General features: G+C 39.7%; 1 protein-coding gene across 1 annotated transcript in view; it reads left to right on the top strand.

Moving 5' to 3' along the window:
* Window positions 1-25,692, top strand: part of pappa2 (pappalysin 2) — a 65,498-nt gene that overhangs the window by 19,044 nt on the left and 20,762 nt on the right. The window contains exons 10-20 of the mRNA XM_061084832.1: window positions 5,857-6,039; window positions 7,607-7,910; window positions 12,921-13,049; window positions 13,143-13,228; window positions 18,681-18,877; window positions 20,863-20,976; window positions 22,901-23,036; window positions 23,140-23,314; window positions 23,633-23,698; window positions 23,788-23,884; window positions 24,277-24,454. Coding sequence (XP_060940815.1) covers window positions 5,857-6,039; window positions 7,607-7,910; window positions 12,921-13,049; window positions 13,143-13,228; window positions 18,681-18,877; window positions 20,863-20,976; window positions 22,901-23,036; window positions 23,140-23,314; window positions 23,633-23,698; window positions 23,788-23,884; window positions 24,277-24,454 — 1,665 coding nt within the window. The remainder of the gene's footprint in view (window positions 1-5,856; window positions 6,040-7,606; window positions 7,911-12,920; window positions 13,050-13,142; window positions 13,229-18,680; window positions 18,878-20,862; window positions 20,977-22,900; window positions 23,037-23,139; window positions 23,315-23,632; window positions 23,699-23,787; window positions 23,885-24,276; window positions 24,455-25,692) is intronic.

The raw sequence follows: 25,692 nt of genomic DNA on the forward strand, positions 1-25,692 counted from the left end.
AGTGGCAGTTTCAGGTTAGAGTGTGTGTCCTTGATTTCTCTTGTTTCAACGGAGCAAATCAAAACCCCCACCCACCCACCCGCCCTCTCACAAGCACATACACACAGAAACACACCCACACTCTTCCCTGTAAATTTCAGGTGCGTGCGAGGCTAATGGCTCCTGGGAGAGGAAAAAGGCAGAAAATCATTAAACGATAATTGCCCTCAGCTACAGACCTCTTTCTGTCTCTGTCTTGTTTTAGCCAAGGCGAGAACAAGGATTATTAGGCAAAGTGTCTACTCTGGGTAATGTTTGGTTGCTGTTCAAACACTGAACCTCCGTCATAAACAAATATGCCAGAAAAAAAGTGTATCCTGCAGTACTGTATTTTGAACAATGCACTTCATCATTACGCACATGGTCCTTGTTATTCCAATCAAATTTCTGGAGAGTTTCCTCTGACATGACGAGAAGGGTGAGGGGGAAAGAACATGAAAGCAAAGAGGAAGACAAACATAAAGAAAATACAGGAAGAACGGAGAAATGAATGTAGAAACACAACAACACTTTCTTTTTTCATCAATGGAAACTCTACCCAAATATGTGGAAATCCTCTGCTGGAATTTAGGCTTTGAAAACAAGCAGCGAGGAGGAACAGGGGGATTACGGCTCCCTCTCTTTCGCTGCGGGATCATAATGATGATAAAGAGTCAATTACAGTCTTACTCTAAACAGTGGTATGCACATAGCTGAGGAGACAGCCAGTCTGCTGGCTTCCCTGGCTCCTTTTTCACTCTTTCCCACTTCTAAAGGCGAGGATGCACGGGGGTCATTTTATCAGCCAACAGAGACGGGCAACATCGCCTTCAGCAGGGAAAGGGGAATTAGGACAAATTCAATGTGGATATCGTAGCTGGCAACAAAAGACAAGGGGTTAATGACAAAACACCGTTGGCTAAAACTGTTGGCAAAACTGCCTGTTTACATCTTCTTAAAATGTTGCTGATGCCAACCTTGACTAGATTGAGTCAGTTTCCAGGCTGAGGGAAAACACCAAACTGTTTCAGGAGTCAGAGCTCCTGTTGAGAGGAATTAAATTGGTTTATGTGCTGCACGGAGCCTAAATGCAGGTTATAATTTCAAATGAGAACATTTACGGAAGGCTTTTAATTGTGCATCGTGCTGTTCATTGTGCTGCAGTTTGCAGAGTTCAGAGAGGGAGAGGATGAAAGGCAGTCAAGTCCATACCTGTATGCATTAAAATCTTATATCATATTTATAGGCTGATTGGATGAAGATGGAAATAATACCTGTGGAAAGGAAGTGGTGGAAATGAGTCGAGGCTGCAGCAAAAATAACTATCTATGTAAAGTAAGTAGTATAGAGGTAGAAAGTAGAAACAAAATAAATATGAGAATTAAAGCTGATAGAGTTTGTAGAAAACCACATCTACTAAGACGTTATTTATTTATTACTATGTTGCATTAAAAGCATACAGAGCTGGGTTCATAAATATTATTATTAATATCATTATAGCTATTCTGTTAAGCTAGCGACAAAATCATCAGACCCAAGGTTACAACTTTTCTCAATAAAAGCTCTGTAATACGGCTTGATACAAAGCATTGAGCAAAAACAAAATATATTTTACTTTGAAGACAAATGCCAAAAGAGGAATTGATGTTATGAATGTTGTCATGATGAAGATCAGCAGCCCCTGTCTGATAATCAAAGAAAAGTAAAATAATCGAAATGATCGATTAAGACGTGCTGCTGCTGTAGTTTATCAGAGGACATGGAAGAGGCCGAGTTCAACTTTGTCATCAAACTGAAGGCTTGCTCCACTGACTGCTAAAAAGTGCTGGTCATCTGTTTATTACATATTTATTAATGTTGATCATCAATGAAGTCATTGTAAGTAAACATGCAATACTTATATTAAAAAAATATACATAAATATAATGGAACAAAAATGAATTATGTCAACATAATAAACATATAATGTGAGGATATATACATGAAAATGGATTGCAGGTAAGCTTTTAAAATGCAGGCATTAATATTGCACAGTTGATAGAGTTAACCAGAGTTGTAGTGCAGTCCATAATAGGTGCATGTGGTTTATTGGGAGCAGAGCTGGTGGTGCAGTCTGCTGCAGGAAGGAACGACCTGCGTTACCTCTACAATACCGACACCTTGGGTGGATCAGTCTGTATTTGAAGATCTATTCAGAATATAGCCATGTGAGAGCAGTGGCTTGAGAAAAAAATACCCTGTTACCTTCTAAACTGGTTATGGAAAACAAGGACATTTTGACACGTGCTGTTTGACAGAGAGCAATAAAGGTTTGTACCTTGAAATTAGACCGATGAGAGCAAGCTGTGGGCAGGAAAACCAAAATAATAACAACAAGAATCCAAAACAGATAAAAGTGCTCTGTGAATTGAAAATACCAATTAGCGCAGCTGTATTTAGAAAACGTGTGACTTTAATGGACATTTTATTTGTTAACTGTACCAAATAAAATTGGTGTTTCCTGAATTTCATGAAATTAACGAGCACATTCGCTCAGTAAGAGGTCAATTGAGGAGGATGGGATTTGTACCCGACTACACATGCCCATATTACAGTGCACCCATAAGACGTAGCAGTAACTGCCGATCTGTGCCAGTACTTTTATGAACATTTACCAGCCCTCCTTTACAGTTTCACTCCAGTGGTGCCAAATCCCACCTCTGATTTTACTGTATGTCCATAAGCTGTTACACGCAGATTGAATCTGCTCCGCGAAGGCAGTGCTTTCAGTTCTCTTTCAAAATTGGATGTTGATAATATATAACCACAATATTTTTATAATGGTGAAAATGTAAGCAGTTCAAATCCCACATAATTTGAAGCATATAGTTATGGTTCATTGAATCACCGAGCATTTAGAGGATAATCACGGGATCATTTTGCATGGCATTCTTTTCAGTTAGAAAGGCTTTCACATATGCACCACAGAATTTTCTGATTGTCTATTGTTGGTGCTTGTTCACCCACTGGAAATGCATGTTTGGTTTATGCAAGGGGTGGCGCCTGAGCTGCAGGAGAAAGCTAAGGACGTCATCAACACGTCACACAGCACTGTTCACACATCGGCTCAATCGGACATTACATGGGCTTAGTGCAAAGGTGCTGGGCAGTAAAGTCTGTTTAATGTCCAGCACAACCGATACATTAGCGTCCACACACACAGCCCCTCAGGGTGATGTCGAAAAAATGGGTCAGGGTCGCAGTTGCATACGTGAGAGCAGCTTTACAGTTTGGCGATTCCTCCACAAACGGCTTAACATAGTGGGTGTAAAATATGTAACACTTCATCAATATGCTGATTTTATTGAACTTTCACCTGGGACACATTAAAACCCAGTGATGAAAACACTGCCTTAATGTGATTCCATTGTGCTAATCACTACCACTCTCACAATTAACAACTAATCTCGCCTGGCGTAATGGTGTTACAACTGCGTTTTGGGGTGTGGGCCATGCTTTACGTCAAGGGCAATGACTCATAGCGTTTTCAACTGGAACATTCTGCTCTTTGTCTTGCTAATGAGAATGGGTTTTCTAGAAAGTGTTGTAAGTTATACTGGGAAATGTGTTAATGTGGTCACTACTGAATAGGCAGAGAATGTGGAAAAATATTTAATTTCAGGCACGAGGCCTAATTGATTTAGTCAAAAACCCAGCTAACCTGCATCATACCCGGTAGCTGTCATATTCAACTTTTGACCGATTTGAGCAGGTGCACAGAAATAGTTGCGTAGTTCGAGCAGAGCGTAATTCAAACCAGCGAGAAGGTCACAGAACAAAACTAAAAAGAAATTGAAATGAGCAGAACTGTCTTAACATTGGCGGAGCTTTGTGAACATTGCGTCTTCATGGACAATCCAGACAATCCCATCATTTACGGTTAGAAGTTGATCTGAGGTCAGAGTAATACCAGCCGTACGGTATGTGATGGATATGCTAACAAATATATCTAGTTTAATGATACACATACATTAGTTAGAATGTCTGACTTCTCCTTTAGTTATTGTCAACATTTTACATCCAGATTAATGACAGGCTGCCTCACACATTCACACAGCTTCCATCTTTCATCTGCTCAGTTTAACAGCCTGGCTTGGCCTCTGTTTACCTTGCACCAATTCCCACATGTGGACACGCAAAAACACACAAGGTGCAAATTACACACTGTGCTTCAAACCAAGCCAATAGCCCCTGCAATGTAGGTGTGTGTCCAACTGAAATTAAATTTCCTTTTTTTTGGCTGCCATAGCATAGATATCTGCTCCGTAAATCACTCATATTTCATGATGACCCCCCTAGTTTTTTGATGGAGAGAGAGACTGTTTGGTTACAGCCAATGACATCTTGCATAAAGCAGGAACGCCAGCATTCAATGATACGCTGAGCGGCCACAGTGAGCCAGACAGCAGGCTGCCACACAACAAGAGCTACAGACTGTGAGTAACAGCCAACATTAGCCCTTCTGCCAAAGTCTCCCTCTTATCTAACTTCCAAAAATGAGCACATCTTGTCCTGCACCTTAGCTTTTGGAAAGGGCAATTTATTCCATCTATGCACCGCTCACCTCAGCTCGCAGGCTACATAGCCAATTAGCTTCGCAGCAGCAGCGCATTAAAATGCATATAAACATACCTGCAAATGTCACTTCAGTAAATACTGTTGGGTCCTTCCTCTTCAATACCACAGACAACACGTGTGCAATCTTACTTTGGCATATAGCGTTAACGTCAGCCATAACTCAGTGTTTACCATTCATCATCTGGACTGTGGTGACTGGCCTTATTCTAATATTTTAATAATTTGACCCTTCTCGTAATAACGTAACTAAGTTTGAGATCTCAAACTTTGACCTATTCCTGCATATTATGCGCTATAATTTATTGCAGGTCTATTTGCCGCATGCTCCCTCGAGCGCTCCTGCTATCGTCCATAAAGTTGTTACCGTCCATGCAGGCAGTCATAGTCTCAGCTGCAGTTGTAAACATACACGCAGGTTGCAAAGGCCCATAACACTGGCACAACCAGCTCAGCTTTCAATCTTTTGAAAGTATTGTGTTTTCACACTTCACATCCCTTTAAATTGCTTCTTTAGAAACAGCTGCTGCAGCTTTGATGCTTTATTTTGCCAATTCAGTCTCTTGATGACCTTGTAGCAAATTTCCGAAAACTCATTTGATTTTTGTTTGTTTAAAAAGGCTTCATAAGCGTTCATCAAATATGTTTATTGTACTTACAAAGAAGTTTTAGGAGTTAAAGAACCACAGTGTGATGACCTCTCTCTCAGAAACCTCACTACCTCTGATGCTTCTTTTAAAGGGATAGGAAGAGCTTATGGGGTTTGTCCTTGTTGAATTTGACTGAACGTGATTCGGTTTTCCTCCACCTAATAATGTATTGAGCCTCTCCTCCATGTTGCACCCAGCTACACCTTTTTGTGCCAAATTTACTGGCCATGCTCATTCATTTCTGTGCTTGGACATTTCCCCTAAATAAATTAGTTAACACTTCAAAAGGGGACAATTCAATATGAAAGGTTGTCCTCGGCTGAGCAAGTATCACATCTATTGGACCAATAGGGATTAAAGGCCTTCCTCGATAACAGTAGTTGATAAAAAGGGAGAGAATTCTAACTGAACTCATCTCCTCATTACAGCTGAATCAGGACTGTGAGTGCTCATCATTGATGGTAGTGAATCTCTGGGTTCCCTGTTGCTTTATGTCAAAGGGATGTGGCCATCAAGAGTCTTCACAACATTAATGCAACCATTTGTCTGTTTATGTGATGTCACCTAACCCCAGGTCCACCTGATGTGGAGCAGCCCTGTGATCTAAGTCTCCAGGCGTGGAGTCCTGAGCTCAGCCTCTATGACACCAACGTGACGTCCCCTTGCCCCGACACGGAGGGCTGCACCCTAACACTGCGATTCCTCCACCCCGCTGTTCCACACACACTCACCCTCTGGGTCACCTACGTCTCCTCCAGTAAGTCTAACTCACAATTACCGGACATTATTTCCATAGTGCATCAAAAGAAGGCCTGTGTCAATGTAAATTCTAATTTGAAGAAAATTGCAATATTCCCATCCATATTTTCTAGCAGAAATTTTAAAGCACTTTAAGTAATTTTCCCAGTAATTATCATAAAATGGACTAATACCAAACCATTTCACGAATTGGCCTTTTTTAACAAACTCAAATTTTGTCTGAATAAAAATACTCAATGTGCGCAAACAAAACCCGACAATAAAAGATTGCGGTAAAAGCAACGAAGCAGTGCACAGACTGCAAGTGACGAGTTCTCTGCACCCAAGCGCCTCCCTTTCAAAACAGCTGCAGAAATCAATGTGCCCCATGCTCCATAAATTTGGATAGACCGGAGTTGGAAACTGTTGAGTCCGCAACAGTTGCCTGAGGATCCCACTGGATTATAGGGATGCCTCCTGTCAGATCCACAAAATCTGCTTCTCAGCTCTTTCAGACAAAGATTGACAGATTCTAATTGATGGATTTAAATCTCAAGCTTTGTGACTGGATGTTTCTAATGGCAAACAGGCTCCAATACCCTTTTTAATTACTATTTATTATATAATAATACATAATTTCTGATATTATAATATCCCCTGCCAGTTAGTTCCTTGTCTGTCATCCAGTTTAATCAAATTTACTCACAAAGATTTGGTCTGATACACCAAGTAATAAGGAAAAATGGATTCAACCCAGTATCAACACCCCGTAATTTATTGACATGGCCACAAACAGTGAGTGAGACTGAGGTGATGAAGAGGAGTCTGCCACGAACTTACTGCACTCTCTAGGGGTGAGGTTCTGTAGCATGTGCCCCGTGGAGACTCTTGAGTTGCACGGCCCTGGCTCTGTTGCAGAACCCTTCCTTTTCTGTAAGAGACAAACTATAATCAAAAATGTTGTATGTATTTAAGCCTTTTATGTCCTTCTGGATATTTGACTAAATGGCATAAAATAGGTTCATTCAAACAGTTCAAGTAGACAGTCCAGTCCACTGACGGCTCATTAATGAAACTAGGGGTAATGTCTAGTTGCTCTCCATGCTTGTACAGTGCTTACCATAAAGGGACTCTCACAGGAGCTTTACTCCAGAAATAAAATTTTTTGAAGGGTAATCTCACTTTTGTTTTTGTATTTAGTTATTGTTTCTGTATTGCTATTATAGTGACATATTATGATACCGAGCTGTAATAAACTTTATCCAGTAAGCCATGATATAGCACTTGGTATTTTCATACGTCTGGCAGATCTAGGTCACCCCTTGCTTGACCTGAAGCTGTGGTTTAGATATTTTAAGACATGATTTCATGGAATCATAACCATCTGGGAAAGGTAGAGCCAAAATCAGACAACCTGAAGTAGTTCAGTATAAGTCTAAAATCTTTCATGTCTTTTATTTTATTATTATTTAGCCAATCAGAATGTTTTCAGGAAAGCTGCACATCGTTTGTATAAATATTTGAGGAATTGAGCAAAAATATGGAAGTTCAAATAATAGTGATCCTTCTCTAATTGCATTTCCTAGGCAACCCAGCCATAGCCAACATTGAGCTGATAACCGATATGGGGAACAGCATCAACCTTGGACCACAGCATGTCTTCTGTGATATGCCCCTGACCTTGCGCCTTAACACCTACAATGCTGCCATCAGCGCCATAAAACTCTGTACCTTTGACGAGAAGATGGAGATCGATGCCGCCATGTTGTCCTCGGGCCCCGGCAGCCCTCTGTGCTCTGGCTGCCTGCCTCTGCTGTACTGGATTCAGCGGCAGCCGCCGTTCACCGGCAAATCCCCACCACCTCAGACTCAGCAGACATTCACTGACAGGTAAATGGTCATGTGTTGGTCAGGACAAACAAAAAAACAGATTTACTTTCATTATGTTAAGATTACTTTAGAGTCGTGCTTTCAGTGCTACTTTGCAGTGGAAGCACATTTCATTCACTTACCAATGTTATAGCAACCCAAAATGTGGTTATAGACATATTCCTTGCCCATAAATCAGGAAATGATTTGCTCTGCAGGAGGCGACCACAATGCATAACAGGAATTGACAGGTGTTTTTTTTTCTGCCTGAAACCACTCAAACATACTCAGGACTCCATGACCGGCAAGTTCCACAGTCTGGTTTTACTCTCAGGTGTAGATGAATATTTACATCATGGATGTGGTGCCAAATACTAATGCTGGATACCAAGACACACACACACATACACACACTCACACACACCGACTTGTCAGGCATCAGCAGGTCAGAGGAAAATAAAATCCAGGGTCTGTGTGTGGGTGTGTGCGTTTATGTTTATGTGTGTGCACGTGTGTGAATGGGTGTGCATGTGTGTGTGTGTGGCCTCTGATCTACTAATTAACAGATATCTGTCTCAAGTGTTAGGGGATGGAACAGAAAATATTTCCAGCGTGATAGCTGTGGCTACTGATCCAAATGTCTTTGAAAAAAACATATTACACTCAGTCAAATATATGCACATGTTTTTCGGGCTAAGTTGAGCCAGTCTGTATCCTGTCTCATGTGGTGGGGTGTCCAAATGATTACCAGTTCCCAAACGTAAAACCACAAGCCAGTTTATCTCACCAAATATCAGCCCTCATCAAAATCCCCTCAATCTCTCTACTCTATCCTTCTTATACAACTACTGCACAAAAGCTGATAACAACCTGCCAGGATATGGCAGTTACGTCACATGATTGCAGATCATTCAAGGCTGATTTCAAATGTTGTGGCACTCTGAATTTCTGAGAAGCTGCTGCTGTTTTACAGAGCGGGCAGACACTAGGTGGACGCAGCTTCAAAAAACAGTTTATTTTTCAGGGAACACGTCTCCTATGTTACACAAGCTCAAAGTGTCTAAGTGCAAAAAGATGTAAGAGCCGAAGGGAATTAAGTTATGTGGGACTGAGGAGGGCAGAGAGGGGCTGATGTAAGGAGAAACGAGTGTTGGAGAGCAATGAGTTTAGAGGAGGTGGGAGAGGGAGCAAGGGAGGGTGAGATAATGGAGGGAAGAGAAGCACAAAACAGAGGTGTGGGAAGGAAAGAGGTTTAAAGAAAGAAAATTAAACCTAAAGTGGAGGATAAATAGGTGAGGGAAGGAGAAATGAGGGCTGAGGACAGAAGGAGACGGCAACACAGCAGAGGTGAAGCAAAATAAGCAGAAGCAGAGTTTTTTCCCCCAATGTTTTGAATATGAACCAAATGTGAGCAGCAGAGGCCATAAACACCAGTAACTGCTTGGATCAGGTCCACAGCCATTTCCTCCTGCTGAACCTGCACCATGGTCAGCGCAGGCTGGCTGAGAGGAATACAGACAGGGAAAGATGAGTGAAGACGACCAGGAAGAACGGGAGTCTTAAAGACAATAAAATAGAACGTTTAAAACTACAGTTATTCTTAAACATTTCACATATTTTTGTTAGTCAGGTAATCTCTTTTTTAATCTACAGGATTAAAGGAGATCCTTGAAATTGTCAAACAAATTATCAACCGATCAATAAAGTTTTCTCTATAAATGAAACAACACATAAGCGGGAAAAGCAAATCATCATTTTGGCTTCATTCATTCTAATTCGGGGCACGTTATGCGAGATGACAACTATTTTTTCTTATTATATGAGAAATCCGATGCTTATTGTTCTCCCCACTAAGGTGGAGTGACACAGCATTGACAGAGTCTGTTTTCTCGTTGATATCACTCCCCTTACCCCAACTCAAAACTAACTTTACCAATAACGCAATCCAGTTGTGTTCTGCAGTGTTTGACCTGACCCAAGCAGCAGCCATCTTAAATCATTTGAACATGGAGAAAAAACAGTGCACATTTCAGTCTCAGTCTGTCCTGGAAGACGCTCATGTTGCACAAATAGGTAAAACGGGATCAAGAGCACAGAGTTCAAACCTCTGCACAGCACAGCTGGCCAACTACTGTGTGAAGAGGGTGTAAGTGTCAGATTGAGGCTCTTTAGTTTAAATGGTAAATGGATTTGTATTTATATAGCGCTTTTCTAGTCTGATGAAGACCACTCAAAGCGCTTTACAGTACAGTTTCACATTCACCCATTCACACACACATTCATACAGTGCATCTACTTGCAGCACTTTGTTATTCTATGGGGGGGCTATTGAGGGTTCAGCATCTTGCCCAAGGACACTTCGGCATGCAGATGGTTCAGACTGGGGATCGAACCGCCGACCTTCAGGTTGGAGGACGACCACTCTACCCCTCAGCCACAGCACAGCAGCCGTTTAGAAAGTTACGTAAGCTTGAAGCCATCTGACCTTCTGACAAACACTTCAAATGGTGCATGCTGGCCTAAAGGGGTTGGTTCAAATCAAGTGGGGGTCAGGCTGCCACACAGCACATCAAATCTTAGCCACTTTTCTGTCACTGACTAGCATTTGTGCTTAATTCAGCATTAAAGGGGAATTTCCGTATTTACAACCTGGGACCAATTTTTTAAAAATGTTGTTGTGTTGAGAAGTAGTCCTAACAAAACACATTTGAATAAGTCCTGGACATGGTCTAATTGCACGATTGCTACAATGTAATCTTACCATGCTATTTTGAAAGGACATGTAATGTTCACTAAAAGGGTCAAGTAAATAGGGACGAACATCAAAGTCAAATACTTAAAGGTTCAGTGTGTTGAATTTAGTGACATCTAGTGGTGAAACTCCCGATTGCAGCTAAATAGCCCTCATCTCACCCTTCCCTTCCAAACATGAAAGAGAACCTGTGGAAAGCTTCAGTTGTTGTAAAAACTCAAAAGGTGATTCGTTTGTCCATTCTGGGCTACTGTAAAAAACATGGTGGCCTCTGTAGAGAGCACCAGCTCCTGATGTGAATATAAAGTCTTTAAATATAGAGGGCTCATTCTAGGGTAAAGAAAACAACAATTCAAACAATTTAGATGATTACACACATGAAAGCATCACTAGGATTATTTTACATTAAATATTTGACAATATATCCCTTTAACCTTAAGCTTAGACACAGAGCCTATAATTGGCATATTCCACATCAGACAGAAATTCTGCCATAATAGCTTCACTTAGTGAAATCCAATTCTCTCCGACTCTCACTCATGTTTCCATTGACCCAGAATAACAATTTGAAAAAAAACTTTAAGTAGACATTTCGTGGACTGTAGCAGTTGCCCCCTAAGATTACATTATAGCCACTGCTGCCATGTTGCAGATACCTGGGGAGATGATCTACTGGACCGACTTCAAACGGTTTTCTAAGTACCATTCATTTATACAACCACATACACAAACAAGGATGAGATGAAGCATACTTGTGTTGAACTTCTAACTGAAGCTCTTTTTTTTATACAATCTTATAATAATAATAATTTACTCTATCACACACTCTTTGGTGTGTGTGCCACACACTCTTTGGTGTGTGTGCGTGTGAGTCAACGCCATGCATGTGTTTGAAGAAAGGCATGTCTCAAAGCTTGTGCCATTATCCCCATTTTTAGATTTGTAGATGTCCATCTTGTTCATTTCTTTGACAGCCCCCCTTAAGCTCTGGCATTTTGGATCAGCTATAAACACCCTTCAGATGTGGTTGCACAAGATTTGGTATGAACTTGCTTGTTACCTGGCCTTGAGATATTATTTGGGTTGCCTTGTTGCCAAAGCATATTTTTTTCCTTTGGATACACGCCACATAAACTGGAATTTAACTAATTATTTATGCTTTACTGATAATGAAGATAAGATGAAAAGTCAGTTGCATTCATGCAGCTCTTCTGGAAACAATTCAAATTTTGTTTATAGTTTGAAGAGGAAATTAGAATTAAAAAGTGCAAGTGCAAAGTACAGTCTGTGAGAGCCGAGAGCGAGAAAGAGAAGGAACTGTGTCACATGGCTAAAGAAAATAGCCAAATATAGATACAGTGCAGATTAATAGGGAAAAAGAAGGGAGTTTTTCAAACTATTCATTTCCTTCTCTGATCCATAATTAATAAAGGAAATCTGTGGATACTGAATGATTTATTCTTCTCACGGTTAAAGTTTATACAAGAAGCAGTAGCTCTGTCCTGAGAAAACAGGGAGAATAATCCTTATTTTAGACACGGCCCCCCAAAACAGATCAATAGTTCCTGTCACCGGAACAAAGGTATGGTTACACTCACTTCCTGCCGTCGGGCTTTAAGGTCACCGGATACTGCAAGGTTACAGATAGAAGCCACTGTGAGTAACAGTTCCACTAGTCGCTCGATCCCAAGAGCCATTGTTTGTAGAATCCAGTAGGATTGCTATTGCATTGACTTGTTAATGTTAAGGTTAATGTTTCTTTAAAAGTTAAGGGTTCAATGTGTAAGATTTAGGTGAAAGGGATCCATTGGCATAAATTGAACAGAAAATTATCCTAATGATGTTTTCATGTGTTTCATCTAAATTGTACGAATTGAGTCCTCCTTATTTAAAAACTTTATATTCACATCAGGAGCGGGTTCTCTCTACAGAGGCCGCCATGTTTTTCACAGTAATTAAGACCGGACAAACTAAACATCTTTTGAGTTTTTATAACAATTGAAGGTTACGACAGGATCTATTTCATGCTTGGACTGGAAGGCTGAGATGAGGGGTATTCAGCTGCAACACGCAACTTTACCATTAGATATCACTAAATTTTACACACTGAAGCTTTAACACACACTTAACCAGACTGGCAAAACTAACAACAATAATTCTTAGTTTGTAATGTTTTGAATGAGTGACTTGTATGGATCTATATGCTTTCAAAGATTCTATGATATGTTTGTACTACAGAGCAGAAAATAGTCTTTGGACTCCTCTCTTCTTCTCTACAGGACTGTGCAGCAAGGAGTCAAGTACCAGTACACAATCCAGGTGGAAGCAGAAGGTCTTCTCAGCGATACCTCCCCACCTCTCCTGTACACTCATGGGCAGTCCTACTGTGGAGACGGCCTCATACAGGGGTCTGTGGATATGTTCACACGATTAATGATGAACAATTATTCTTTCAAATCAGAGACTATCTGACATTGGTGTTGACGATGTTCTTCTTCCAGGACAGAAGAGTGTGATGACAGTAATCTCCTGGATGGGGATGGCTGCTCTAAGAAATGTCACAAGGAGATGGGCTTCAAATGTAATGGTGAGTGAATTTCATTTACTGCAGGGTGAAAAGTCTGAAAGCTTGTTGAGCTGTTTGGTTTCTTTCAAAACAAAGGTGACAATTTTCTTGTTTTTTCATACACTACACCCACTCAAATCACTCTTAAATGTAAAACATGAATACCGTTTAAACTAATAGTGTAAAAGCAAAGTTACTAAATGGTCATGTGCATGCAGCAGCATTAGAAATAAAATCTAACAAATCAAATTTAATTTACAAGACATAAAAGCTTCTGGCTTGAACTGAGTCCACAAAGCAGTAATGTAACATCACAGCAGCATAAGAGAAAACAGATGAGCTGAATGGTAAGAAGTGAGTTTTTGGTTTGCTCTGTCACAAATCTTGTTCAGAAATGTGAAGTATTTTAACATTAGGTTGGCAAAGAAACACTAGAGAAAAAAACAATTTTCGACAGCAAAGTAGACAGTTGAGTCTCAAAACATATGCCAGACATGTTTCTTTAATTGAATAAGCTTCGGCTTTTATAAGATTTCAGGGAATCGATTGCGATCTTGGGAATATTGATAAGTGAAGTTGATTGATGTCTTATCGTAGATCATGTTGTGGTTTGAGATTGGATGCTGTGAGCTCACAATAACAGTTGTGTTTTCGACATAGTTGCCATTTTTCATCTTGTTGATATCGAAAGTAAATAGTATTTTTTTTTACTATCAAATCAAATCTGCAACAAACTGGCCAGGTCTCCCCAGCGAGAAAGATTATATCCAACTGTAAAAACTTAAAAAATATGTAAAGTTTAGTCACGCATATCCAGGCCTATCTGCACACTTCATTTTAATGCTTTATCACTGGAGCATCCAATACTTCTTAAGTCTCAGCTACAGTTTATAGTCAAAATAAAATAACAATGTAATTTTAATGATCCATCATCTATCACCTTGATGCCGGTCAATCAAACAAAGTCTCTGTTTTGGTTGATGGTGAGGATGTTCGCTCGCATCTCATTTTATTGTCATCAAAGTAATAACAGGGTTTTTCTCGTGTTACTTGAAGTACCTTAATGTGATTGGAGGTTGTCTTGTATTTCTGATGGTCAGAGTCAGATAATTCAAGGAAAGTGAAGGGGGTTAAGAGCCCAGGTTAACCTTGGTGAGGTTTAGTCAAGAATATATGATTGATTGTTAGAATAAACACCCAGAGATTTATGTAAAGATAAGGAAGATGAAGAACCATTTAATTTGTTGTGAATTTCAGGATATATTTTACATGAGATTTTTGCTTCTAGATAAACAAGAGGCATATCCAGGAGACCTGTACCTGGATCACTGCTGATAGATATAGTTTGTTTTTTTTCTAATTTAGTAACTTTCCACTTTCTGTGCTCACTTTCCTGTGAGTATACCAAATCAGTAACTGCTGTTTAGTAAGAGGTAGTAAACGTTTTAAAACATCCAAATGATCATATTCCTTTTGATATTATTCAGATACACAGTATACTTCGCATCCGTAAGACAAGGGTGGAATGTTGTCCTGCTAACCCTCAACCAAAATCATGCAGCATAACATGGCAGACGACAAATAAAGATGCCACAGAGAGTGCACCCATCGTTGTAAATCCACCACAGGACAACAATAAATTGTGTGCAGGGAGGCCACAAGAGAAGACTGACAGCACAACATAGAAGGGAGTTTACCCAAAGTACAGCATCGTTAGAAGAAGGCGGAAGACTCTGCCTCTGTCAACATGTGTTTTTGGACCTTAATATGAGGTAAACACGTTTAAATATGCATTGTCTTGGAGCAAAGCCAGAAAGAGAGCATTGATAGTAAATGCTCATTATTTCACAATGTCACATAGTCATAATTAACTGTTTACCCATGAATACTTGCTCACGTTCTTATTTTTACTGACACACACTGATGACTGCGTTGTATTGTAATGGTTGCGCAAATAGGCTGACACTGTCACGTCCAACGTGTCCATCCAAGTCCCCAAATGTCTCTATTTCTCATTGAGACACTTGGACCAGATGAGAGCAGGCATTAGCCATTGACACAAGGAATCAGCTCTGCTGTTGTGGTATGTGGTGTTCCTCCACAGCCTTAAAATTCATCCCCCATATAAAGGAATGTTTGCCCAAAAAGCTCCTCAGTTGCCAGAAACTAAGCTGAATAAGTTTGTCTTTGACAATATCCAACTTTTTTAGTGATTTTATTAAAAAATCCATGATATTACTAGGAGATATGACAAGTCCGTTGATATAAAGTGGTACATTACTTTGATTTGCTTCCCTGGTTTTGACTTTTAGGCCAATGGCCGCTGTGTGGTATGTGTTTGGTGTAAGGGTTTGTGTTATGAGAGTTTGTGGCAATAAATTGTCCATCATTCAGTCATTATTTGTCAGTGCTAGCCAAGCTGTGACTGAAGCTATTACATTTCTTGTTTCACAATGAAAAACATCAGATAAACAATTTGGCCCCACTAATCTTTTACTAATTGGGAACCAATTATTCAGTTGTTGTTGAAGCCATAGACAAAACATTTGTGTAGCTCTTCTTGCCATGTTTGCTTGACCCATTCAGCTCCAGCTGCTTGCTGAACTGCCTTGCTCTGGATTTTGTTGGGTTTATAGTAGTTTAAAATAGTTTGCCATGGACAAGCTGCTGTGGTTGTTGAGAAGTCCTGCTTTCACCTTGTTTTTTTAAAAGATTATACAGATTTCTAAGTAAAAATGTTTCACTGCCTGATTGAATGAAGGTTAAATTGCACAACATGATTAACGCATGCAGACCTTTAAAACACAGAAAACTGATGGAATTAAAAAGACTTAATTATTTCCACAGGAGTTGTCAAAGCAGGGGTGGGGTATTTGGAGAGTTCACTTCCTTTGGTATTGCCAAATGAACTCAGTATGACAATATTGTGTCTCTGGCTCATTTACTTTTCATCAGAAACATGTTGCCGTCAACGAATTGAGGACAATTGTGCAGCCATTTGTGACACAGCTCTGTTTCTGTAACTTCTGCACATGTTCACATTTTCCACAAGGCTAAACAGAAGTGTTTTCCAGCCTTTTCATGAAGAGCTGCTGCTTTACAAGATATTGATCAGCTTATGATTTCCACTCTGCTGCTGCATATTATGTGAACATCGATTTAATCTATTGGGTGGATGACATGACGCATGATTTTTCTGTAATTAAGTGTGAATGTTTATTTAGATGCATTTAACCACTTAAACAACACATGGATGTGATGCATATTATGGTACTTTGTTTTAAACTTATGATTTTGTATGAAATATCTGTTATGTTTTGATTATATTTTAGGCTGAATACGCAAAATGTCCTGCGGTGTGACCGTAACATAGGTGAAGCATTAAACTTACATATTAACAAAATAAACCAGAAATATCTGGAGCAGGTAATAACTGCCTTTGGATTATATTGTACATAATGACTTTGTAAATATTAGGTTTTAATATGCACAAAACTAGTATATTAGTATTTACAGCAAAATAACTTTCGTCACACAAATAATGTCCTGTGGCGTGACATGGAAAATCAGATTTTTGAAACGGCAGTTACATGGACAACTATAGGGGCCCTTAGTTTATTCCACTACCAGGAAGCCCCCCAGATGTTGGAATGTACTGTGTATGTTGAAAGGTGACCTCTCATTAATTTCATAAATGTCACTCTTTCTGTCAGACAATGAATGTGTGATTTTTTGAGAGTCCTGTAGTGTGACAGCTGTAGTTAAAAATTTGTTTAAAATAAGTGTAAAAAAAAATGTCACATTTTTTTTAATTTAAATTTAATTAAACATATTAAGGTTAAACTGTGTTATTCTTCAGTTAGCATAATAGCTAAGGTCAGTCTTGTATAGCAATGACTCACAAGGATGAAAATGTCCTGTGGTGTGACAGACGTCACACCACAATGAAATTATACAAAAAATCCACGGAACACTAGCAGTTTAAAAAAATTCAGCATTTGAACATTATAATTTCATAAAACTGTAATCCTCATTAGAACTTTATTAAAAAAATACTGTTTCACCCTTATTTGTCAACTACCCACATATATATTAATTGCTCATAGCTCAGGTATGATTGTGTTACAAGAAGTATAATCTTACTTAGCACAAATAAAACCTGTATATATCCTGTAAAATTCAACATATTTTTGACTTTGAAATATACATAAGCACATCTTTGTCTATATTTAGTTAATCTGTTAACTGTTATTTTGATTTTATCAAATTTTACATTATTTGTTGGGGTCCTTTATTTATTGTGTGTTACTTCTATTTCTTTACCATTCTTTTAAAACGTCACAACACAGATAGAGCTATACTTTAAGATAACTTAAAACTATAATATTAACAACTTGTAACCAGACAAGTATATTAAATCATGAAAGTTATTATTATTATTATTATAAATTTTATTATTATTATTATTACATGTCAGTTAGCTGAAGCTTTTGTCCAAAGCGACTTACATTTTTAGTACACTCAACATTTATTAGGGGCCATTTCGACCTTTGAAATATCTATATTCGAACAAAAGAAAAGATCTATGACATGTTCATACTTTAGCTTTCTCTATGTCTATTAATGAAGAATCCTGAGATGTGGTTGAACACTTTGCAAAAAAAAAGTAAGTTGACCTTGTTTGTCAAACCACATGAGGGGCTTAAAGTCTCTCCATAAACAGCCTCCTCAGCTGCAGGGCAAGAGTTTACGTATCGGTTTGAAACACACTGCATATACTCATCATTTCTCATTCTCTATTATAAACTCTTCAACTATAACAAAGACATAAAGTGAATGCTGCTGCTATTTTGATGTTATTCTGGTCCTGATCTCAGGTCTCCTAGGTGATGGCTTTGTTTTGTTTCTCCCCTTGCTTCATCTTGAGAGTGGATAAATTTGAGATTTATTAGCAGACACAATAAAAGTTAAACCAATATTCCTCTGTCTGTACTTATGTTTTCTATCAGACATGAAATAAGTTTTGAGCACTGCTTTGACAGTTCTTATTAATACATAGAGCTGCTGTTGTCACCTGGTGACATACAGTGTAGACAAACATGGCCCATTGAGGAGCTTTTGGGATCAAACTAGCTGCCAAGACACATTTGAGGTCCTCTTTGGTTCTCTCTGCCTATTGAGATTACAAAATTGCTGTGATCTTAAATAATTAATCAAGCCAGACTTCATTGCTTTCTATTATTTACAGCGTGTTGACAGGCCAGAGAGACAGATACGGTTGAGTTGATGCGGCTAACATTAAAAGTGGCCAATGAAAATACAGAATAGACTTGCTCTGGTTTGGTTCACTGACAAATATATTTGGAGGGGAGTTAACAGTGGGGGATGAGTGTGTTTCCCTGCCAGATTAAGAAACCAGGCTTTATATTCTTTCATAAATTCTCCTCTCTCGTTCTTCTCTCCATCTGCCAAGGTGAACCCAGTCAGTGTTATGTGTTTGATGGTGACGGGGTTTGTGAGGACTTTGAGCGGGGCTCCAGTGTTCAGGACTGTGGTTACTTCACACCCCTGGGCTACACGGACCAATGGGCCTCCACCGCTACTGCCTCTCACCAGGACCCCAACCGCTGTCCTGCCCACGCTGCTACCGGGGAGCCATCACTTAACAAGGTATTACAAAGGTCTAGTATAACCCACAGGGACCATTAAAGACCGAGATGATGATGAACTCCTTGTGGAGGCAATGGTGCAAATCATCAGTTCCATGTTTGCAGCTGGATGCGTTTCTACAAAACTTTGACTTTATCCCTGTAAATTTTCAGATTCCTGACCAACTAGCTAAATCCTCACCTGCAGACGAGGAGAGCGAAAGCTTCTGTTGTAGTTCCTGCTTGTAAATGTTATGATTCTGACTGGTTATTCATGTGAATTGTCCTTAATAATGAATAATATGCGTCAATTCACATTTTCGCCAGGTGTGTATGTAATACAAAGAAAATAAATATGCAAACATCAATTCAACCCATGCTAAAATATGCATCATTTACTCATCACTATTCACTATTATTTTCTGTGCTGCCACTTCTTGCTGGAAGCAGTATCATACCAGTCAGATCAATTCTTTTCAGCCTGTAATTATATAAACAGTTTCACCAAACATATACAAGTACGTCTTCATTGATTGGTCGTTCACTGTGGTAAGTCTGAGATTTCATGAGTCAAATTTCAGACGGACTCAAACGAGATCTTTCAACTTTAAGATCTCTGGTCCTTTAGTGGCAAGTTTGAATTGAACTTGTTTGACTAATCCTTTACATGATGCAAACAATTTTATGAGAGAGGAGCCTACTCATGGCAAAAACAATTTAAAAACGGGGGAACAGAACCGTCCAGTCCTTCAGATCATATTGACATATATGAAAGACCTGAAGCAGAGGATTGTAATTAGCTGGATCCTTTTTAATTATATAAGCATTTCAGTTTTTCACACAGTTGAGCAGTGACTGGTAAAGACAAGAAGAAGAAGAAGAAGAAGGGCTTTGCACATAACTTTGGGGGAGATTTTGGTAGAACTTACCATGACAGAGCAGAAACTTTGAATATGGCATTGCTCACATCTCTCTTTCTACAACTTTAGCACAAAACACACCAATCATTTTCCAGCTTTGACACCTCTCATGAAATGTCTACAATCACAGGAGGCCTCTCAGGCCCGTCATTGCTGATGTTCCAAATTATGTCACAGAAACGGCCTTAGGTCAACCTCGCTCCTCTAGACGATAGGTCACATGCAAATGATGCAGAGTGAAGCAAGTTCTGCTCAGCCGGGCAAAGAAGATGATTCACTTCCATGGGAGGACTGCTGGTGTCAAACACACTCGGAACTGGCACATCTCCTGGGATTTTTCATGCTACAGTGTCAGCATGAGGAGAAGTGCAGTAAACAAACAAATCAAAGTGTCACGAATAAATTTAGGATTGGCCAATTAGATGCGTCACTAGCAGAGAATGTGGGCTCTTCTCAAGGCACTAAATAGAATTTATTAAATTAGAACAAGATTCTGAACTTGTATAGCTCCACAATAAACTAAACAGCTTCATGACACAGCAGAGTAGATCATAAAGATTTTTGCCACATTAAAAGGTCGTTGAAGTGTAATGTCTGGATTATATACCCTCATATCATGCAGCTTTAGAGTTTGGAGTTAGCTATTGTTTGCGAGATATTTTGGATAATAACCAAAAGTAAATCATCTTGAGATCACCTTAACCTTGAGCAATATTCCCATCAAGTTGTTTTGTCCAAACACACACACAGACACACACACACACACACACACAACACACACACACACACACACACATAAACACACACACACACACACACACACACACACACACACACACACACACACACACACAAACACTATGCCGTTGGGCATTGGTGAAATGTTCTGGTCAGGATTTGGTAAACACACACGGAAAAAAAGTTGGTAGGAAAATAAAACGTTGATCCTCTGAGCTGAATGGAAATGTTCATGTTGTTCACTTTTTAGAGAGAAACCAGAGACTACCTTATACTGGCTGGACGTGTCTAACGAATAAATGACTTTCAATTAATTATCAATTAAGAATCCATTTGTTTCTGTGTGAAGCTCTGCAGGTATCAGCACCTGGAGATGAGTGAGACACTATCCACAGACGCCTGGTTCCCTTGCACAGCCCAGTCGGGCACAAATAATAACCTGGAACATTCATTTTGGCTGAAGGTACGTGTGTTTGTCTGTGTGTGTGTGTGTGTGTGTGTGTGTGTGTGTGTGTGTGTGTGTGTGTGTGTGTGTGCTGTGTATCTGTTCTCTCCTTCACTGAATGAGTGTGGGTGGCTACCTTTCAACATCTTCTAGTAGTTTCCAAAACTTTTTTGAAATGGGGTTGAAGGGCTGCTCACAGATGGCTGTGGAACTTTTTAACAATCACATTATTCATTTGATGCATTGGTTGTATGTGTGCATAATTATTCATTTTTTAGGGGTCATCTGCGAGTTCTAATGATGTGAAGATAATTACAATGATGACTAACACTGTGCTTATTCTGTATCTGCAGTTTTATTTTTGACTTCAGTAATTATCATTACGAGTTTATTAATAGTGGTGTGTTGTACAATTCTGTCACGATTCATAGCTCAACAAGTTATTCAAATACTGGCATCTGAAGAAAAAATAATAATTCTCTAATCATAAATAGATCTTTTAGTTGTCATGGACACATGATTTATAATTACATTTGACTATGGCTCCAAAAAAGATAAGGCAAAAAACATCTTGATCATTTAATAATTATTCTTGAACATTTCAAATCATCAACTAATTGTTTATTTTAGGATTAAAAAGCAGTGTTTAAAATTGATGACATTTTGTATTTGTTGTGGAATCCTACGTTGACAGAGAATTACAATAGCCGCTGCTGCAGTTAAAGTGATTTATTTGAATAGTTTCTCCGCTTATCTTTGCAGCTCCAACGTACTCTTGTCAACCGTGCTTCACTTCGATGTCCTGGTTTGTGTACTCCGCTGTATCTGGACCTGGCGTTCCATTCCAGACCTGTGTCTGGTTCTCATATTTAGTAGTTTTGTATTATTTAATCTTTCCACAGCCCCAGTTCCCACAGTCGACTCTGCGGGCCCAGACTGAGCATAGGCTAGCTGTTGATTTGACTGATAGCTTCGTAGTCTTGTCTGTCATTCTCCGGATTAAGGAGCCCTTTGCAGTCAGGAGCTTGCCTCTTTCCTTCCGTGCACACACTCGTTCATTTTGCCTCTTCTCCTCTCATCATTTCCACTTCTTTGTTGAATGACTCATCTTTCCATCCCCTGCTTCTTTTCTGAATGCCCTTTTTATCAGACACTTCTCTGCAGCCTCTCTGGAAGGCCGCCTTTGCCCTAAAGACTCTTTCACTGACTCTTTCAAAGCCGTCATTATAACACCCATATCTGTCAGCTCTCCCCGAAACACCAAATCTTTCCTTGACGTGTTTTTTCTGTCTCTGAAAGTGCCTCCCTAGCTTAAATAGCTTGTCCTGCTTGATCTGAAAAGCATTTCTCAAACCTTTTTATCATACCCATCCCTGCCAGCTCTCAAAAAGTGTCTCATTCGACACCTTTTCATTCTTGAATAGGGTCTCTAAAAATGTATTTTACCCCCAAAAATGTATCTTTTGATTATGAAACACTCATAATCTCTTGAGGTTTGGCAGGTGGCTGTGACAAGTTCTGTAACAGAGAACAGTGATCGTCAACTTGAAGTCAAAACTGTGCTTATCATCGCAGTTACATGGGGTTCCAGTCACGACTTAGTTACAGTACTTCTGCAGTTTAATATAAAAGCATGTGCTTTGGTGAGGACAAGTTCTCACATTCCCAAAGTCTTTTACCTGTTTGTTCACGATAAGCTGCAGCAGGAATGCAATATTTAAAGCCTGAATGCTTATGAAAACAAATTTTGTACAAATGTGCGATGTAACAATTCATATATTTGACTTACAGCAATCACACAAAAATGGTATTCTGTGTATTTATCAACTCTTTTACAGTAATATGTTTCTTGCTAGACACAATTTAAATGTTTTCAATTTTGCTTTTGAAATCTTTTGAACCTTATTTTTTAAATCTGTCATTACTTTCACCATTGATCCAGGTGGGATTTGACCATCCTGGAGTGGCAGCCTCTGTCATGGTGTACGTAGCATCAGACGGGTCATTGTCTGTGGACCAGTGCCGGAGGACAGCAACCATCTTACTCTCTGATACTACTGGCAAAAACCACTCACTAGGTACTTTTTGTTATGGATTTGTATGTTTTTGATAATGTATAAAGCAAAATAACATAATTTAAATACTAGTAGTAATAAAGACAATACCCTTCAATCTGCCCAGGGACACATAACCTCTCATGTCATCGGAACCCATTAGTGGTGAATGTGACCCATGACCTCTCGCGACCCTTCTTCCTCACGGCCTCCGTTATCCTCCTCTTCTCCTCCCCCTCGGTGGCAGTGGGAGGCGTGGCTTTGAGGACCTCCTGTCACTTCAGCACCTTCGCCCTGACCGGGTGCGCATCAGAGGGTGGGCTCTCCCACAGCTACCTACTTAACACACGCATGTCTTCACACGTAGCACGCCAGTTGGAAAGGGAAGTGCTTGGCAAGGGAGTGATAGACTATTAAACTGCACAGACAGAGCGCATACGTCTCATTATATTGAATTCAGATCATGAGAATAAATATTTGCTGTGTACGTTTAGGGTACTTGAAAGAGTGCTTGTGTAAAAAATGTACGATTACTCCACCAATTGCACACTCCTCTTATTCCTCTCCTTCTCTTTCTCCCTCCACGTCCCCCCCCCCCCCCACCTCCATCCCTGCAATAGCTGTTTGCGGCGGCCATGTCAGGTGGACAGCTGCAGCCCGCCTCACTTAGAGCACGCCTCTGTCAGGTAGGCCCTTTACCACGAAACACTGGACGATCAGAGCGATGAAACAACAGACAAAAGATCTTTGTATATATATCAGTGTGTCTGTGTAGGTGTACAGGAGGAGGAGAGGCCTCTCACTGCTCTGCTCAGTGTCACCGTGGCTTCAGTATCACCGTCCTCAACGGTAGGGGAAGCCCACCCCATCAGGTAAACTGGATGTTGTCGTATGTGTTACACCACTAAAATAAGTTTATAAGTTATATTTTTGATGAATGCATATTCAAAATCTATCGAGAGAGACATTTCAGTATTTTCCTCATTCTAAAGTGGCACCACAGTAATTTTTTAGACCATATTACATATTTGTTTCTATTCCTCGCTCAACATCTGTGGTTGCCTCCTCTTTTACCTCCAAAATCTGACATCTTCTGCGAATGATGAGGAACCCAAACAGATTGTATGTCTTGTGTGTTTCACTGGATACACTGCACGTCAAAGTCCAAGAAAGTGTCTGCAGAATTCAAAGATAGCATCTCAGGAATGTTATTGGTAAAGGTATAAACTCTTCTGTCTTCTTCCCCTCTCTTGACCGTCATCAGCGAAAGACAGAGCTGGAGTGTTTCCATGGTTCCTGGGATCGTGTAGTGAGCTGTCAGCCTGTAGACTGTGGGCTGCCCGATCAGTCTCACGTATACCACGCCATATTCAGCTGCGCCTGGGGAACCACCTTTGGCAAACAATGCTCCTTCACCTGCGGATCACCATCCATACTACAAGGTTAGAGCTGGCTTGCACTGACAAATCATCATTTATAAATTGGCCCATTTGGCTCTAAGTTAATCTAAGAAGAAGATGGACAGAAAGACAAAACTGTTTCAGTCTCATGAAGAAAATATGGCAAGTTAAGGGGCCAATCTTGATAACACTCATTTTTAATTCACCAATTATCACTTGATAAAGATTCTTCTCTTGGTTCACCAAAGCTTCACATTGGTGAATGATAGGAGTCAGTATTGTAAGTGTGTTAGACCCTCTTTCTGAACAGCCCCTTTTAGTGAACAGACAAACCACAGCAAGATGCTTCTACAAGCTACAGCCCATAAAATGAATTGGACATTACATTTATTGCTGATAAACAGATGCCTGTTTTTTTAAAGGGTGCATTCCACTGTTGTTAAAGACAGTGTTTATTTAAACAAATTAGTTTGAAAAGACAGGGGGAACTAATAGACAGGATTGTAGTAAATCACAGTGGAAAGGCCGTTTACATTTTAAAAAAAAACATTTCTCCTCTTTATTGTGCTTCTCTATGCAGCTGAATGCCCTGAAGATGTTAATGTGAACACACAAACACACCCACACACACACACACACACAGACACAAATAAAACAGCTTTACCCTTCTTTTGGTCATGCAAGTTAGGCAATGCAGTCGATGCTTCTTGAAGTGATTAGATGGGACAAGCATGATGTCCACACAACTTGTGATTGTGGTCAGAAAACCACAGCAAGTATGAATCATGTATCCATGATCAAAATAGAGATTGTGCAGAAGTAATTATATTTGTCACTTTTGGTTTGAGGGCCATTGTGTGTCACTCAGCAGGAATATATTGAGTGGACACCAGTACAGCTGTCATGGATAAGCATAACACCAGCATAATGTTTAAAAAGCTTATAAAATGTTGTGGAGGGGTTTGAGTGTTATGATTCTCCACCAAATGCCAACACTCCTGCTTCATGTGGGGCCGTACAAACATAGAAAATATTAGCTTTGGGCAACGTAGAAGCCATAGTCTCCTTCCTCATAACTCAACCAGACAGAGCCATGCAACAAAACCAGAATGTTCAGTTTCGACAGAAATGGATTCATGATGTGGACCTACTTGTACTTCTCCCATGTACTTTTATTTGTGACGTGCAGACTGTTTTACTTGTGTTTATGTATGTTTTCAAGCACACTGCATGTATGAAGAAACACAATCTTCCTTTTTTAGCTCAGCCATGGATATTAA

This window comes from Limanda limanda, chromosome 13 (assembly GCF_963576545.1).
Source record: "Limanda limanda chromosome 13, fLimLim1.1, whole genome shotgun sequence".
Lineage (NCBI taxonomy): Eukaryota > Metazoa > Chordata > Actinopteri > Pleuronectiformes > Pleuronectidae > Limanda > Limanda limanda.